The sequence below is a fragment of the Stegodyphus dumicola genome, chromosome 6, assembly GCF_044657685.1.
Source record: "Stegodyphus dumicola isolate Sdum_Otavi_A_Nest chromosome 6, ASM4465768v1".
Classification (NCBI taxonomy): domain Eukaryota; kingdom Metazoa; phylum Arthropoda; class Arachnida; order Araneae; family Eresidae; genus Stegodyphus; species Stegodyphus dumicola.
In genome coordinates, this window is record NC_140773.1 from 81584970 (window position 1) to 81599029 (window position 14060).

The 14060-nt window shown below is 34.3% G+C and overlaps 1 protein-coding gene across 2 annotated transcripts in view; it reads right to left on the reverse strand.

Annotated features, from left to right (window-relative positions):
* Nucleotides 1–387: 387 nt before the first annotated feature.
* Nucleotides 388–14060, reverse strand: part of LOC118195399 (cilia- and flagella-associated protein 251-like) — a 158387-nt gene continuing 144714 nt past the window's right edge. The window contains exon 25 of one of the 2 annotated variants that reach the window (XM_085818581.1): nucleotides 388–789. In XM_085818581.1, coding sequence (XP_085674707.1) covers nucleotides 628–789 — 162 coding nt within the window. In that variant the 3' untranslated portion in view covers nucleotides 388–627. The remainder of the gene's footprint in view (nucleotides 790–14060) is intronic. The other variant, XM_085818583.1, reaches the window with a different exon arrangement.

Sequence of the window (14060 nt, forward strand, 5' to 3'; positions counted from 1 at the left end):
CGCTGCGCCCTCTGGCTACAAATCACCGCAATGACCGAAGAGGCCAAAACAATGACCAACAACAATACAACCTCCGTGAGTGTACTGTCACGCGATAGTGTGACTTCCTAGCTACCAGGAGCTTGAAAATGACTTACAGAAAACTTAGTTGGAAGAAAAATTGCATTTAGGGCATTCATGTTTCCTTTTGTTGAGTGTTATTTCTCCATTCCTAGACCTTGTAAAGCATGGTGGAATTTTTTTTAAATCATTATTTTCCTTCCTTCATTATTTATTTTTTTCGTTAAAAATATTTCGTGGTCCGAGTATTGAACGTTTGGATTTCAAACTTTGTACAGTATATAGTACACGTTTTAAAATACATGAACATTTTTAATTCATGCAAAATTAGAAACTTTTGTAGGAAATAAAGATTTGTTTTCAATATAAAATGTATGTAAATGAAGCTTATAATTTGAAAAAATTAAAGCATAATAAATTAAATTTACATAAACTTTATTTTTTAATTTTAAGAAAACAGAAAACGAAGAAATGAAAAGAAAAAGAAAAAAGCAAAGAGTGGTGGAAATATTACATTGCTCAATGGCAACTTTTATAAACTCTGGCAAAAACTTACTCTGGCAACTTTTATAAACTCATGTATTCCTTAACAACATTTAAAAAATCATTAAACGTTGGGGGATCTGGAACAAGTTTATGATCCTCCTTTGTTAAAATATATTTTAATAAATCTTCTTTAGAAGTGCCTAGGCATAAAATATCATTCATGAAAACTTCTTCTGTTATTACCTGAAAACGAATACATAAATGTACAAAACTACACCCAACTTTTCTAAAGCAACTTATATATATGCTACATTAATAAAGAAATGTTGAAATGTTATAGTCTGAGACACAGATTTTATATCAATTATGCATACACAGTAAAATAATAATTTCACAAGCTTAGATTTTTATAATGTTTCAGATACGGATGATACCTCAACCATGTTTTAACACCATCAATAACTATTGAAATGGAATAATATCAAGCATTAGTGAATCAGAATTGAAGCAAAACTTTTCCATTCTTGATAAAAATAAATTGAAGGAATTTTTAAAGGAAATTTAGTGCATTTTCGAAGAAGTGATGCAGACTGAATGAATTCTATTAAAGTACTCAATCTTCATACAGATTTTATGCAGCCCTTGTCGATGGTAGCTGACTCATATTTACATGATGAGGGAAAAAAAAAAAAACCCTCCAAACAGCTTCCCCTTTTGCTACAGCAGGTATTAAATCAACTGTTTCATATTCAACAGCTTTACTCACTTGGCCATTAGGAAATAAAATGTTCATTCTTATTTAACTTCAGTTATGTTGTTTCATTTTATTAGTGTTTCACTATTTTTATATTTTGTCTTAAATTGTTTTATTTAGCTAAGATTGGATATACTGATTATGGTAAAGCATGCTATCAATCTAAGATTATCAGTCTTATGGTCTAACACTATAAGTCTAAGACTGTGGTGTTACAGCCTGAGTGTTATGGTCTAAAACTATATGATTGAGTGTTATGGTTTAAAACTATCTATCTTATGTTCTAAAACTGTAGGTCTAAGACTATCATTCTAAAGCAAGGAATGTTTTCATTGAAAGAAATTTGCTCTCACTTACGTTACATATCGAAGAAAACCACTCATTCAATTAATACAGTTCATTTAATTAACCTGCTGTACATTTTAAACTCCATGGGAATCATACAAAAAGCTAAATTCCACACTAACCAAAAACCATTCAACCCCACCCCTTCTAAGTGCTTAAACTGAATTCATAGCATCTTCTATGTTATTTTTGAGGAAGTTTAACTAGTTATTTAACATTCAAGATGAGTATTTACAGAAAATAAGTCTGCAATCTTATTTTCCAAATATCTTAGAGATACACGAGAAAGTTATCTTAAAATTAATTAGGATCAAGACAGACTTTGTGAATTCTAAAAAAAAAAAAAAGAAAGAAAGAAAGAGACAGACTTTGTGAAATACACTTGGAGAAACTGGTTTGCAATAAGTTACACATAAGGAAAACTTCAAAACACTCAATGTATATTGTGATCAGAAAATAAATCTAGGTTCCTAAGCTTAACCATTAATTGTTAAGACCCTCCAAATACCTTAATTTTTACATATTTTTATTTATACAAATATTTATAAAAATTTTTATATAACCTAGGCTATCTTTCTTTCCTGATAACTATTATGTAACATTAGGATTGTTTATTTCATATTTTCATCATAATGAATGGCAAAACAGTAGCTTTTTTATATGAGGAATTAAAAACCTTAATCCATTTCATGCGGCAAAACAGCAAATCCTTTCTATAATTCTGTGCACATACATTTCTGGATTTAAGTATTATTATTACAGAAGAAAATTAGATTACAAGTCAAGGAATGCAACATAGTGAAAAATAGAATTAAAAAATTATTAACTAATATTTATTTATTTCCTATTTTCTTAACATATTTACATTTGTTAATGGAAAATAACAATTGTCTTAGTGTGCTTGTATAACAAAGAATATTATAAACTGACAAAGGCTAAAAAATTAACATAGGGTATATATAAATATAAAGGAAAGAAAGTAACCCCCCCCAAAAAAGTGTAAAGACAACTTATGAACAACAAATAAAATAACAGTAAGCTCTGGGAAATCTGAGAAATTTTGCAATGAATGGAAATGAGAAAAGAAATGCTTAGGAGGTTAGGTAATGGATGAATGCTAGGTAGTATGAATATTTCTACTGAAGAATCAGTAGTTATTAACATACACACAACAGCATGCACACACATACACACAGAGGGAAAAACAACATTACCTGCTATATTTTTATACCCATTTGAAGCATTCCTATGCTTAGTACAGTTTAGTAAATCGTACCACGAGAATGTCCCTGTGCATATAGTACTATTAACCCCTTCGAGCCGGGTAGCGAAAACGCGCACTTATCGCTGAGGCCGGCAGTGTCTTACGCGAGCATCTCTCCAGGGCCGGGGGCTTTTTTGCTACTAAGCCTAAATCCATGAAATTTCCGAAGTATCAACGCATTGTTTAATAATGCTCTATAGAGTATTTAAACGGCTTATGCTTTATAAATATTTTTATATATATACTTTAATTACTTTATTTCTTGTTTAAATGCATATTTTACACATTTTATTTTAATTACTCACCATTTTATGAATTTTAACATTATACATCTGAAAACTAAATATATTACTTAAAATTTTCTTTTCGTATGAAAAATTTGAAAACAGGGATCTACACACAGTCCTACGTTACATTCCTTGCACTCATAATAACTCATTTGCCGTTTTGGAAGATTTTTCCGGGAATGTGAACAAACGAAGCATCGTCGTCTCATTTTCTTATCAGTCTCTTCTGAACAAAGTTTTGGAAAATGTCTTTCAGTTAATCTTTCAGAATCAATATCAGAATTTCAGAATCAATATCTGAAATATTTTGCATCATTTCTGCTATTTCATGCTCTATTAAACATTTTCGACGCTTCAACATTGCAACGGTAAAAACAAAGAATTCACGTCTAACAAGATCTAATTATTTTCTAAAAACTAAACTGCAAACCTAATTACCCAAAGCTTTAGAGCAAATAAAACTTCTCTACTTACAGTAAACAACTACCACGTGCGAATAAAGTGCGATTTAAAGAGACGTCATAAATCACGCCATTCGGAAACATTTATTTCCCCGTTTGTTTATATAATCAAAAACACGTGTATGTGAGTCATGCTTCTCTCATTTCGAGTAGAAGGTTTAATTTTTATGTATCTGAAACCATATGGACATACAGTGCCATCTTGTGACAGAAATTATAGTTTGAAAAACGTTCCAAAGTACTGGCACAAATACGTGACAGTCGGTAGAGAATGGAACAATCCTCTGGCACGCCTGCGTGTTGGCCGGTAGGTAAGTGCGTTCGTTGCTGGCACGTATACGTGACAGTCGGCGCGAAGGGGTTAATACATACAGCATAAAACAACTAAAATGCTAAAAACGGCTATTTTACCCTCGGTGTGAAGGCAAATAAGAAACACCGTAAGTCCATCAAGGATCGTAAGATACGAAAGATTGCTTGCAGAAGTAGTGGATGGACAAAAATATGGAAACACCTTGTGAAATGCATGTTTGAAAAGAAAGATTGATTTTAATGAAATATGTAGGTGGCGCTTGCATTTTTGACTACTGACGCCACCTATACAACTTCGTAAATGTGCTAAACAGTTCAGTTGTGGTTCAGTTTAAAGGTGTTTCCATATTTTCCATCATTATAATTTCATAATGATTTTCAAATCATATTAAGATTTTTCATTTTTTCCCATATGGAGGATTGTTATTTTTTTCTGACAATTCAATATTTATCTCCGAAATTTCTGCATTCTCGTTTTCTCGTTGTCGATGTTATCTAATTTCTTCGTGATGATTTTCTTTTTTGTTGATTTCTCCAAATAGCTTCAGATTTTTCTCCTATAGTTTTGCTTCCGATATTTCGAATTTTTGCTTCTATCTTTTTTTTTTGAAATATGTATATATTCCCAGTTAATTTTCTTTTCCGATAACCTGTTATATACTTCATGCTATTTTGTGAAGTATCTAATAGGTTGTGGTATGTTATAGTTATGGTACGGATTTTGCAGATACTAAAAATAAAGAAATTAAATCATTAGATTTAACAAAATAAGTGTTTTTGCTTTAGAATAAGTGTGAGCAAGCCTATATATACTATGGTGTCTTCCAAGACGACAAAGCCCCTGTTCACACAGCTCACATTGTCCAGGACTGGTTTTTTGAGCACGAGGATGAGTTGTCCCATCTCCCCTGGCCACCACAGTCACCAGACCTGAATATTATCAAACTTTTGTGGTCTACATTGGAACGGAAAGTGCGTTCTCGTTATCCATCGCCAACATTGTTATCTGAACTTGCCACCATTTTGCAGGAAGAATGGTATAATATTTCCTTGGCAAACATACAGGAACTGTATTTATCCATTCCAAGAAGACTGCAAGCTGTTTTGGATGCAAACGGGTTTCCTACACCATATTAAGCAAAGAAACATGTTTTTTTAAAGGTGTTTCCATATTTTTGTTCAACCCCTGTACTTGTGCACATGCTGTGCTAAAACTCAGAGATTACTAGCGATGGAGGCTCCTGTGCCCCCATCCGTAGAATGAGTGAACTTTGAACAAATGTGGGCTCATGTGGCACCATCTATTAGTAGGGATGAAAAGCATTTTAGTTGACTGGAGCTTTGGTGGCGACATCTCTTGCAAGATGTATTATAAGGTATTATTTTTCTGATAAGCAATAATTGACATGAAGTAAAATGATAAAAAACACAATTTGTAGTACATTGACACACGTTTCACAAGAGTAAAAACTATTTACACTTAAATTATAACTCAGAATGCACAAAATTTAAGAATTATCTAATCATTGCCACATGTTCTATTCAAATACTATAATAAATCTAGAACGTTGTATAAAAGAAATTAAGAAAACAGAACAAAAAAGAAACACTTTTTCACAGACGATCCAGTATTTCTCATTCACTTAATTCAGTTCTCATTTCGCAACAAGGCAAAAATACGTAAAAACTCAAAATATCTGTATTAAAAATTACGAAGTAAATCTTAAACACTTATTTCCTCGAAAAAATTCTAGAAAGGATTAAGTATGATTTAATTCGCAATAATAAATGAAGGCGTTATCTTTGTTGTTGCAAAGCTTAGTCCTATCTTTAGTTATCTTTGTTGTTGCGAAGCTTAGTCTTATTAGACTTTCTAGATTGGCAACAAATCTACTATTCTGCTGTTCCAAATGTAAACAAACAATGGGTGCCATGACAAAAATTATTAGGCTTAGTGGCACTTAAACAACTTTTAAGTTGTTGATAATTCTAAAAATATTGCATACAGATTTACTAAAGACATAAAAACCTTAACCGGAAGATAAGAACAACATAATTCAATCATTTTTAAAGCAAAAAATGCACAATTTACAAACATTTAAGAATAAAGAGAGCACAGTAACGCAGTGGATATACATATATACATATATATTTATATACTTTTGGTGCGGCCGATTGCAACCAAAATACGAGGTGCACATCTACATGCTATAGCAGTCCTATATACAAAATTTCAACTTTCTGAGGCTACTCGTTTTTGATTTATGGGAGATACATACATACGTACGCAGAGACGCCACGAACAATTCTCATCAGAATTTATTTTAAATTAGTTTTACAAATTTTTTGGGGAAAAAAAGCATTTTAATCTGTCCTTACGTACAGATGTCACGCAAAAGCATCGTTAAATTGCATTCGATACCGGTGAAAATGGATATTTGCGTTTAAATATGATGCCTGAAACGTTTTGCGGTTACAATACTTCCTTTTTACTTCGTACAAGGAAGTAAAAAGGGAGTTTGTTTTGCAAGACTACAATTGATTCTAAGCGAAGAGATAGTGTTACAGATTTGTATACAATGGTTCCAAAAAGTCAAATGGAAATCGAATTATAATGTTTTGCAACATTTTTTTAACTATGGAAAAAAATAGTATAAAAATGATTGTACAGAATGATGTTACAAAGTGAATTTACAATTAAAAAAACTTGCATTACTGGCGGGAGATGGTAGCTTCTTTAGTTTTAGTGTGAAATTTGACATTGTTTCTGCTTTATTAAAGCTTCCACACCCGGTTTAATCTGTGTTGTTCCACTTCGTACGTTTCCTCCAAATGTCTGTCTGTCAGCCATGTTCCTGTTTTTGATTTTAGGATTTTCATTTTACTAAAAAGCTGTTCCCATACGTAGGTACTGCTAAAGATAGAAGAACATGAAGAGTGCATGTTTACGAATTCCTGGATACTTTTCTTCGGTCACGTATTTCGAATAAAAATCAATTAATGCAGGATTTTCAAGAAACTTGCATTTTACTGCAGAGTCACACTATAAATCTATAAATTCTAACTGAAGTTCAGGTGGAACACTTCCAATGTCTACTGAAAATGGCGAGGAGAATATTCTCTTAACAATTTTAATTTCACGAAAATCAGAAAATGTGTTTTTGAATTCCTCTTCCAAATTTGAAATGCATTGTACATAATTATTTGAATTCCATGTTGTAGAGTTCTTCATAACTCCATCAATTTTGAAAAGTGAATGGAATTCTTATTTAGCAACGGACTTTCCCACAGGATTTATCTTAAAAGCTTTCACAAAGTAATAAAGGTTATGAATATGTAGATCTTTTCCCAGTAAATCATTGAGATGACCTGTAATATAGACAAAACATGCAAAGCCTCCCAACACTAAACTCATGAATACATTTCTCTTCAGATTACATGAATTGTTGAACTTCGCTCTTCAAACAAAACAGGCGCTGAAGCATCTTTCCTCGGCTCAACCAACGTTCTTCAGCGTAATACGCAACATGACCATATTCAGCTTCCAAATCAGTCAAGAACTGTTGAAATTGCCTGTGATTAAGTCTTTTAGGTTGAATGAAATTAGTAATCACTTTTACAACAACATTCATCACATGTTCAAAGTTTGAAAAGGACTTCTTGCACAAATTTCTTTGGTGGAAGATGCAGTGAAGAGTCATCACAGTATTATTTCCACTTGCCTTCACATCAGATTTCAGTAATGTTGTTACTCCTATTTTCTCTCCAGTCTCAGATTTAGCACCATCCGTGCTTATAGCAGATATATTACTGAAGTCTAACTCACATTTATCCAAAGTTTGTGTCAGACTCGAATATAAATTTGTTCCTCGTGTTGTACTTTACTGGCTAATTCATCTATATAACTGTGAAGTCTCTCTCAATGCTACGAATAAAAATGGCTACTTGTGCAGTATCTGTTGCATCTGTTGATTCATCCATCTCTACAGAATAAAACTCAATTTTTTTGCATTTGGATTTAAATTTACTAAATATATCTGTTGCGAGATCCTCTATGCGTCTAGACTGTCACACCAGACAAGCTAATATTCGATATGACTTGAGCCTGTGGTGGACAATGCACATCAACTGCACTCTGAAGACATTTTTTTTACAAATTCTCCATTAGCAAAGGGTTTTCCAAGCTTAGCAATTTTTTCGTCTATCCTGTAACTAAAAGAGGTTATCACATATGGCTACAGTCCCTGCTAGACGGGACTTTTCTCAGAAACGAAATTCTGGTAGCTCTGGTTTAAGAGGGCGAATTCCCAGAAAAAAGCGCCCCGCCTGAAGCGAAGTTCCGCCTAGCTACAAAAACAATGTTGCGGCTACGCGGGATTTTTTGAAACCTCACCGAAAATGTCTCAGCTGGACCTCTGCCCGGGGTAGAGACAACCAATCAGACGAACGTTCTGCTCATGAAGCATCACGTCATCCCAATCTGAGTGATAATGGATTACTGTTCGGCGTTCATGTCTTTGTAATAAGTGATAATAGTAATATAGCTATGTGGGTTTCCTGGAATTGTGCGGGTTCTGAGAATTGCCCCTTTCGACGTCAAGTCCCACGTAGCCGAAGCATAATGTGATTGGGACTGTAGTGCCTGGTCCTCCGAAACAGCAACCCTGAAAATAAGTAGCGCTCTCGAGGCGGAAAAGTAGCAATCCTATTATCTTTATTTCTATTTGTACAAAGTGTATATAGTTTACGTCCATGGTGTGAATAAATTAAAAGATAAATCCGAGTCTATTAATTATGGCACTGGACATGGCTGGATCTTACACTGTCGCAGCACGACACAATTAGAATCGAAACTAATGATTCAACGGAGAAAAGGTAAGTGTTGCTATTATTTTTAAATGATTTTAAATTTTAGTCACGTAAACTGTATAATGAGATAAATTAAAAGGTACTATAATAGTTTGAACTAATTAACGCTATATTACGAAGTTATAAGAAAGTCGCAATGTTCTCGGTTAAAGGTCTCAAGAAACAAGATTTATTTTTATAGGCGAAAGAACTAGGCCAGGAAGCCGATGAAAGTCTTAAACTCACAGAACTGAAAGATAAAATTATTAACAGTAATGATTACAAAACTGATCCTGAATTCGTTAAATCTAAGCTAATATCCATAATTGATGATAAGAAATCCACTGTAGAATTGGAAGTTGAAAGGTTGAAGCTAGAAAAGTTTAAATTAGAGAAAGAACACGAACTAGAAATTGCAAAACTTAGAGCTTCATCTAATTTTAATCTTTCGGATAACACATCGTTAGAAGATTTAATTAAAAGCATAAAAACTTTAACGATATCCGTCCCGATTCGTTCGGAATCATGGACACTTTATTTTTCTTCGCTAGAAAGTTCATTTAAGATTAAAAATGTACCCAGAAGAATACAAAGCCGAAATTTTGATAAATCTTTTAGGTGAAAATGCAACAAATGCTTTGATTTATGTTAGTGAAGATGATGTAAAAAATTACGAAGCAGTTAAGAATAAAATCTTAAAAGAATATCAGGAAACTGCTCAAGCATGTTTGGATATGTTTCGAAAGGCTAAATGTCAGTCAGGGGAAACACATGCACAATTTGCAGCCCGGTTAATCACACAGTGAAAATACTCTTGCACCTTAAGGAATGCGAATGATTTAAATACAGTCCATGAATGAATTGTAGCCAATAAATTAATGCAAACTCTTGATCACGAGACAGCCATGCATATAAATGTAAAACAAGGTGATACTCGGTTAAAACTCGCGGAAATCGGAAAGGAATGCGACACGTTCTTCGCTTGTAAAAGAAATCTTTAAATTACGTAGCATATTCGGAAACTAAGTACCGTTTCATTTTAGAGCTGTCGCAGCGCTGTAGTAGGCATACCGCGCATGCGCACTAGTCTTTCTTGTTCACTGACTTTCAATTGTCGCCATTTTGGTTGCTCTATGTTGTGTTTTCAGTTTGCTGTGCACATTCAAAACGTTTAAGACAATTAGTTCTCCCGCTGACTGTGAGATTCGTGCCGTGATTAAATTTTTGAACGCGAGGAATGTTAAACCGGCCGAAATTTATCGTCAAGTGACAGAAGTTTACGGTGAATACGCAATAAGTGATGGAATGGTGAGAAAGTGGGTAAGAATGTTTAATGCAGGTCGAACAAATGTCCACGCTGAGGCTCGGGACGCCTTCTGTTGTCACCGATGATTTAGTAAGGAAAGTTGATGAAGCAATTCATGAGAACAGACGCTTCACAATGACAACTCTTTCAAAGGCATTGTGAGACTTTAACTAAACTAAGGCGTGCCATTCAAAACAAACGAAGAGGAATGCTCAGTAAAGGAATTGTGTTGCTCCATGACAATGCTCGGCCCCATAATGCTGGTGTTACTCAATCATTAATTCGACAGTTTCATTGGGAGCAGTTCGATCACCCGCCGTACAGCCCGGACTTGGCACCGTCCGACTATCACTTGTTCCTGCACATGAAGCGTGAGCTTGGTGGCAAGCGCTTTGGATCTGACGATGACACGAAAAATGCTGTGGAGTCGTGGTTATCGAAACTGGCGGGAAGTTTCTTTGATGATGGTATACAAAAACTGGTCACCCGCTATGACAAGTGTTTGATCATTGGCGAAAACTATGTTGAAAAATAGTTTAAGATATGTATTTTCATGTAAAAATAAAATTGGATTTGAAAAAATTGTTTTACTAATTTTTTTTTTTCAAAACGGTACCTTAGTTTCCGAATAAGCCTCGTATATCGGTAGCTGTTCTCAGAAGACACCGAATATTGAAACCAAAAGTACCTATGTACCCCCTCCTATGCGAAAACCGGATGGTTTGCTCAAAATTACTAAAGTTAAAAAGGATTGTTATATTTGTGGATCTTTCCAACATATAGCTAAAGACTGTCAGAAAAAATTTAAACGCGAAAATCAAAATAAAACTATTTTCCGAAAGTAATAAATCACAGAAAAGTGACGCGGTTGTGGCCCAGATTAATACAGAATACCTCGAGAAGAAACAAGTCGAAATTCAGCCTTTGCAATATGTGAAAATATTAGTTGAAAATAAAGAAATTGATGTTATTATCAATTCAGGTACACAAATTCCGGTATTAAACAGTATTACTAAAACTAAGAACATATAGTGAATTTGAGTTTCAGAAAGTAGCGCCTCCTTTTACTCGGATCACGTAAAGAACATCAGTAAAACAAAAAGACGAAAGTAAAAGTCAGGTGGCCGCCATCAGTCGACGAAAAAGGTGAGTGTCTGGTTGAAGGTCCAAATCAGTGAACTGAAGAATTTAGTATAAGAAGAAAATGTTAAGGATGGAGAACGTCAGATGGATATTTGTGCTCTAAGAGAGTTGATGCAGTTGTTAGGATGAGTGAGAACTGAATAGAAGAAATTTCTGGCAAGTTTTTGGATGTGTTGAAGGTGCGTTTTGGCAGCGTGGCCCCAGACAGGACTAGCATAGAGTAATGCTGGCCGAAGTATAGATTTATATAAGTTTATTAGAAAGAGTTTATTAGAAACGGACATATGACTTCTGCCAAGAAAGGGGCGCATAGTTGCAAGCGTGATATTGATTTTTTTCACATTTTCCCCGAGATGTTTCTGAAAAGTCAATTTTTTATCAAGAATGACTCCTAGATATTTAACTTCGTCAACCCAGTCAATTTCTTCATCAAACAGAAGAGGTCTAGGTGGAGTGAAATTTGTTTGATCTTTGCGAAAAATTATTGCTTTTGATTTTTCGGTATTAACTGCAATCCTCCAAAGAGTGAGCCAATTTTTTAGATGATTGAGGTAATGTTGAAGAAGGAGCTGGACATCAGTAACAGTAGAAGATTGGGTCATAACTGCAGTATCATCAACGAAAAGAACAATGGTAATTTGTGGGTCCTTAGAAATATCGTAAATGTAAATGCTATATAAATATGGAGAAAGTACAGATCCTTGAAGCACTCCAGCGAAAGTTTTTCTCGTGGAAGAAACAGAACTACCAATTTTCACTGCAAAGATTCTGTCTTGGAGATAGGAAGCAATAAGTCTAATACAATGCTCGGGGAAGTTTAACTTGATAAGTTTGTATATAAGTTCCCGGTGCCATACCCTATCATAAGCTTTCGCAATATCAAGGAAAATGGCTCCGGTAGGGAACTTACAATTGAAACCGTCAGTAATATAGTTGATGACACGAAGCAGCTGGTGATTAGTACTGTGAAGATGACGGAAGCCCAACTGTTCTTCTGGAATGTAGGAGCTTTGTGGAATAATTTGATTAAGATGATAAAGAATAACTTTTTCAGCTATTTTAGAAAGTTGACTGAGAAGGCTGATTGCTGGTAGTTGTGTGGAAACGTTGAATTTTGATGCGGTTTTGGGAAGACAACGATGATGGCATATTTCCATATATTAGGAAAGTAAGAGAATTTGATGATAGATTTGATTATCTTAGTAAGGCAAGTGTCTGTTTTGGAGGAAGATTGGAGGTCATTGATAGGAAGATGTTTCAACGCTTTGGTAGAAATACCATCAACACCAGGAGTTTTCTGGATTTTAAGGAGCTAATATAATCGACAACCAGCTTAGGCGTGGCAAGGAGTATAAAGTTCAATGGACCTGGGATTTTTAGGAAGGTATTAACAGTATCATTAACTTTGGAGATATGATTGTTGTCATAGGGGGTAGTATTGGGAGTAAACGTTTCTTCTAGTATATCCTCAAAGGTGTTAGCTTTATTTTCGTCTGAATAAATCATTCCGTTGGTACCATGATGTGGTGGAATTTGCTTGAAGGGTTTCTTAAATTTCTTTGCAATGTCAAAAAGAAAATTATCTTCAGTTGCGAGAGAGTTGAGGAAGTTTCGCCAGCGTTGTGTCTTGAAGTTAGTAATGTCTTTTGTGATGTCATGCTGAAAGAGCGTTCAGTTGAGTTTTTAGCCTTGGGTCTCTTGCATTTTGCCAGTCTTTCCTAATGCGATTTTTGCAGTTGATTTTTTGTCTTATGCTGGCTGGAAGAGGAAGAAAAGGATGGGAACTGATGATTTTATTGGTTGAAAAATTGATAGCATGTTGAATAAAGGTGGTAAATTTATTGATTTCAGACTCAATATCGTCTTCATTGGTAATTTTGGGATTTCCAGGAATGGTATCTGAAATTATTTTTGAGAATTTTTTCCACTCTGTAACACAAATACTCTTGCCCAGTAAAGGTCAGGTAACTATTTATGCTAATTTCAAGAAGAATGGGATTGTGGTCAGATGAGAGAGCTGGAATAACAGAAATTTGGTAATTATAGTCGAGGTTGTTAGATAGAAAAAAGTCAATAATAGAAGAACTATTATAGCCGTAATGCGTAGGTTCATCAGAGGCATGAATGGTATAATTTGAATCATGCCAAAAATTTCTTGTCCTTTTCTGTTGCTAGCTCCTTGATTCCAACATTGATGCTTAAAATCTCCTCCAATTAAAGCAGGAGAGTTAAAATCGTGTAGCTGTTCAATTTCAAGCGAAATTAATAAAATTATTTATGATACTGAAAGATGAAGATTCTGATTTATTAAGCTACCCGGTAGACATTTTGGTGACAGTAACAAATCGCTTGAACGTAGAATGTTTATTACCCATACAAACCTTTGAACTCTTGTGCAACGGATGCGGTTTGACGGGGGAAACAAATTTAATGGGGGAAACGAATTAGGAAAGCGAAACGAATAAATGTTTAGACTACGTGAAGTCAAATACGCCTGAAATAAGCATTACTCAGCCATATGAAGAAACTAAAATAGAAAGTAGGGATAATACATAGGCCAACACGCATTCCGTAACGACTCAAATACAAATATTAGAAAATAATCAACGTAATGATATATTAAAATCTCGATAGGAGCAGATGTCTTGCCTGACTTTGGAAGAAGTCAGAATTAATTTAAAACAGGGAAAAGGAAATTTTATGGAACTTGATAATATTATAATTTTTCATAAGGATAAAGTAATGTGAGATTCAGTTCAGCAGTTAGTTTTTCCAAAGAGTCGAAGAAAAGATG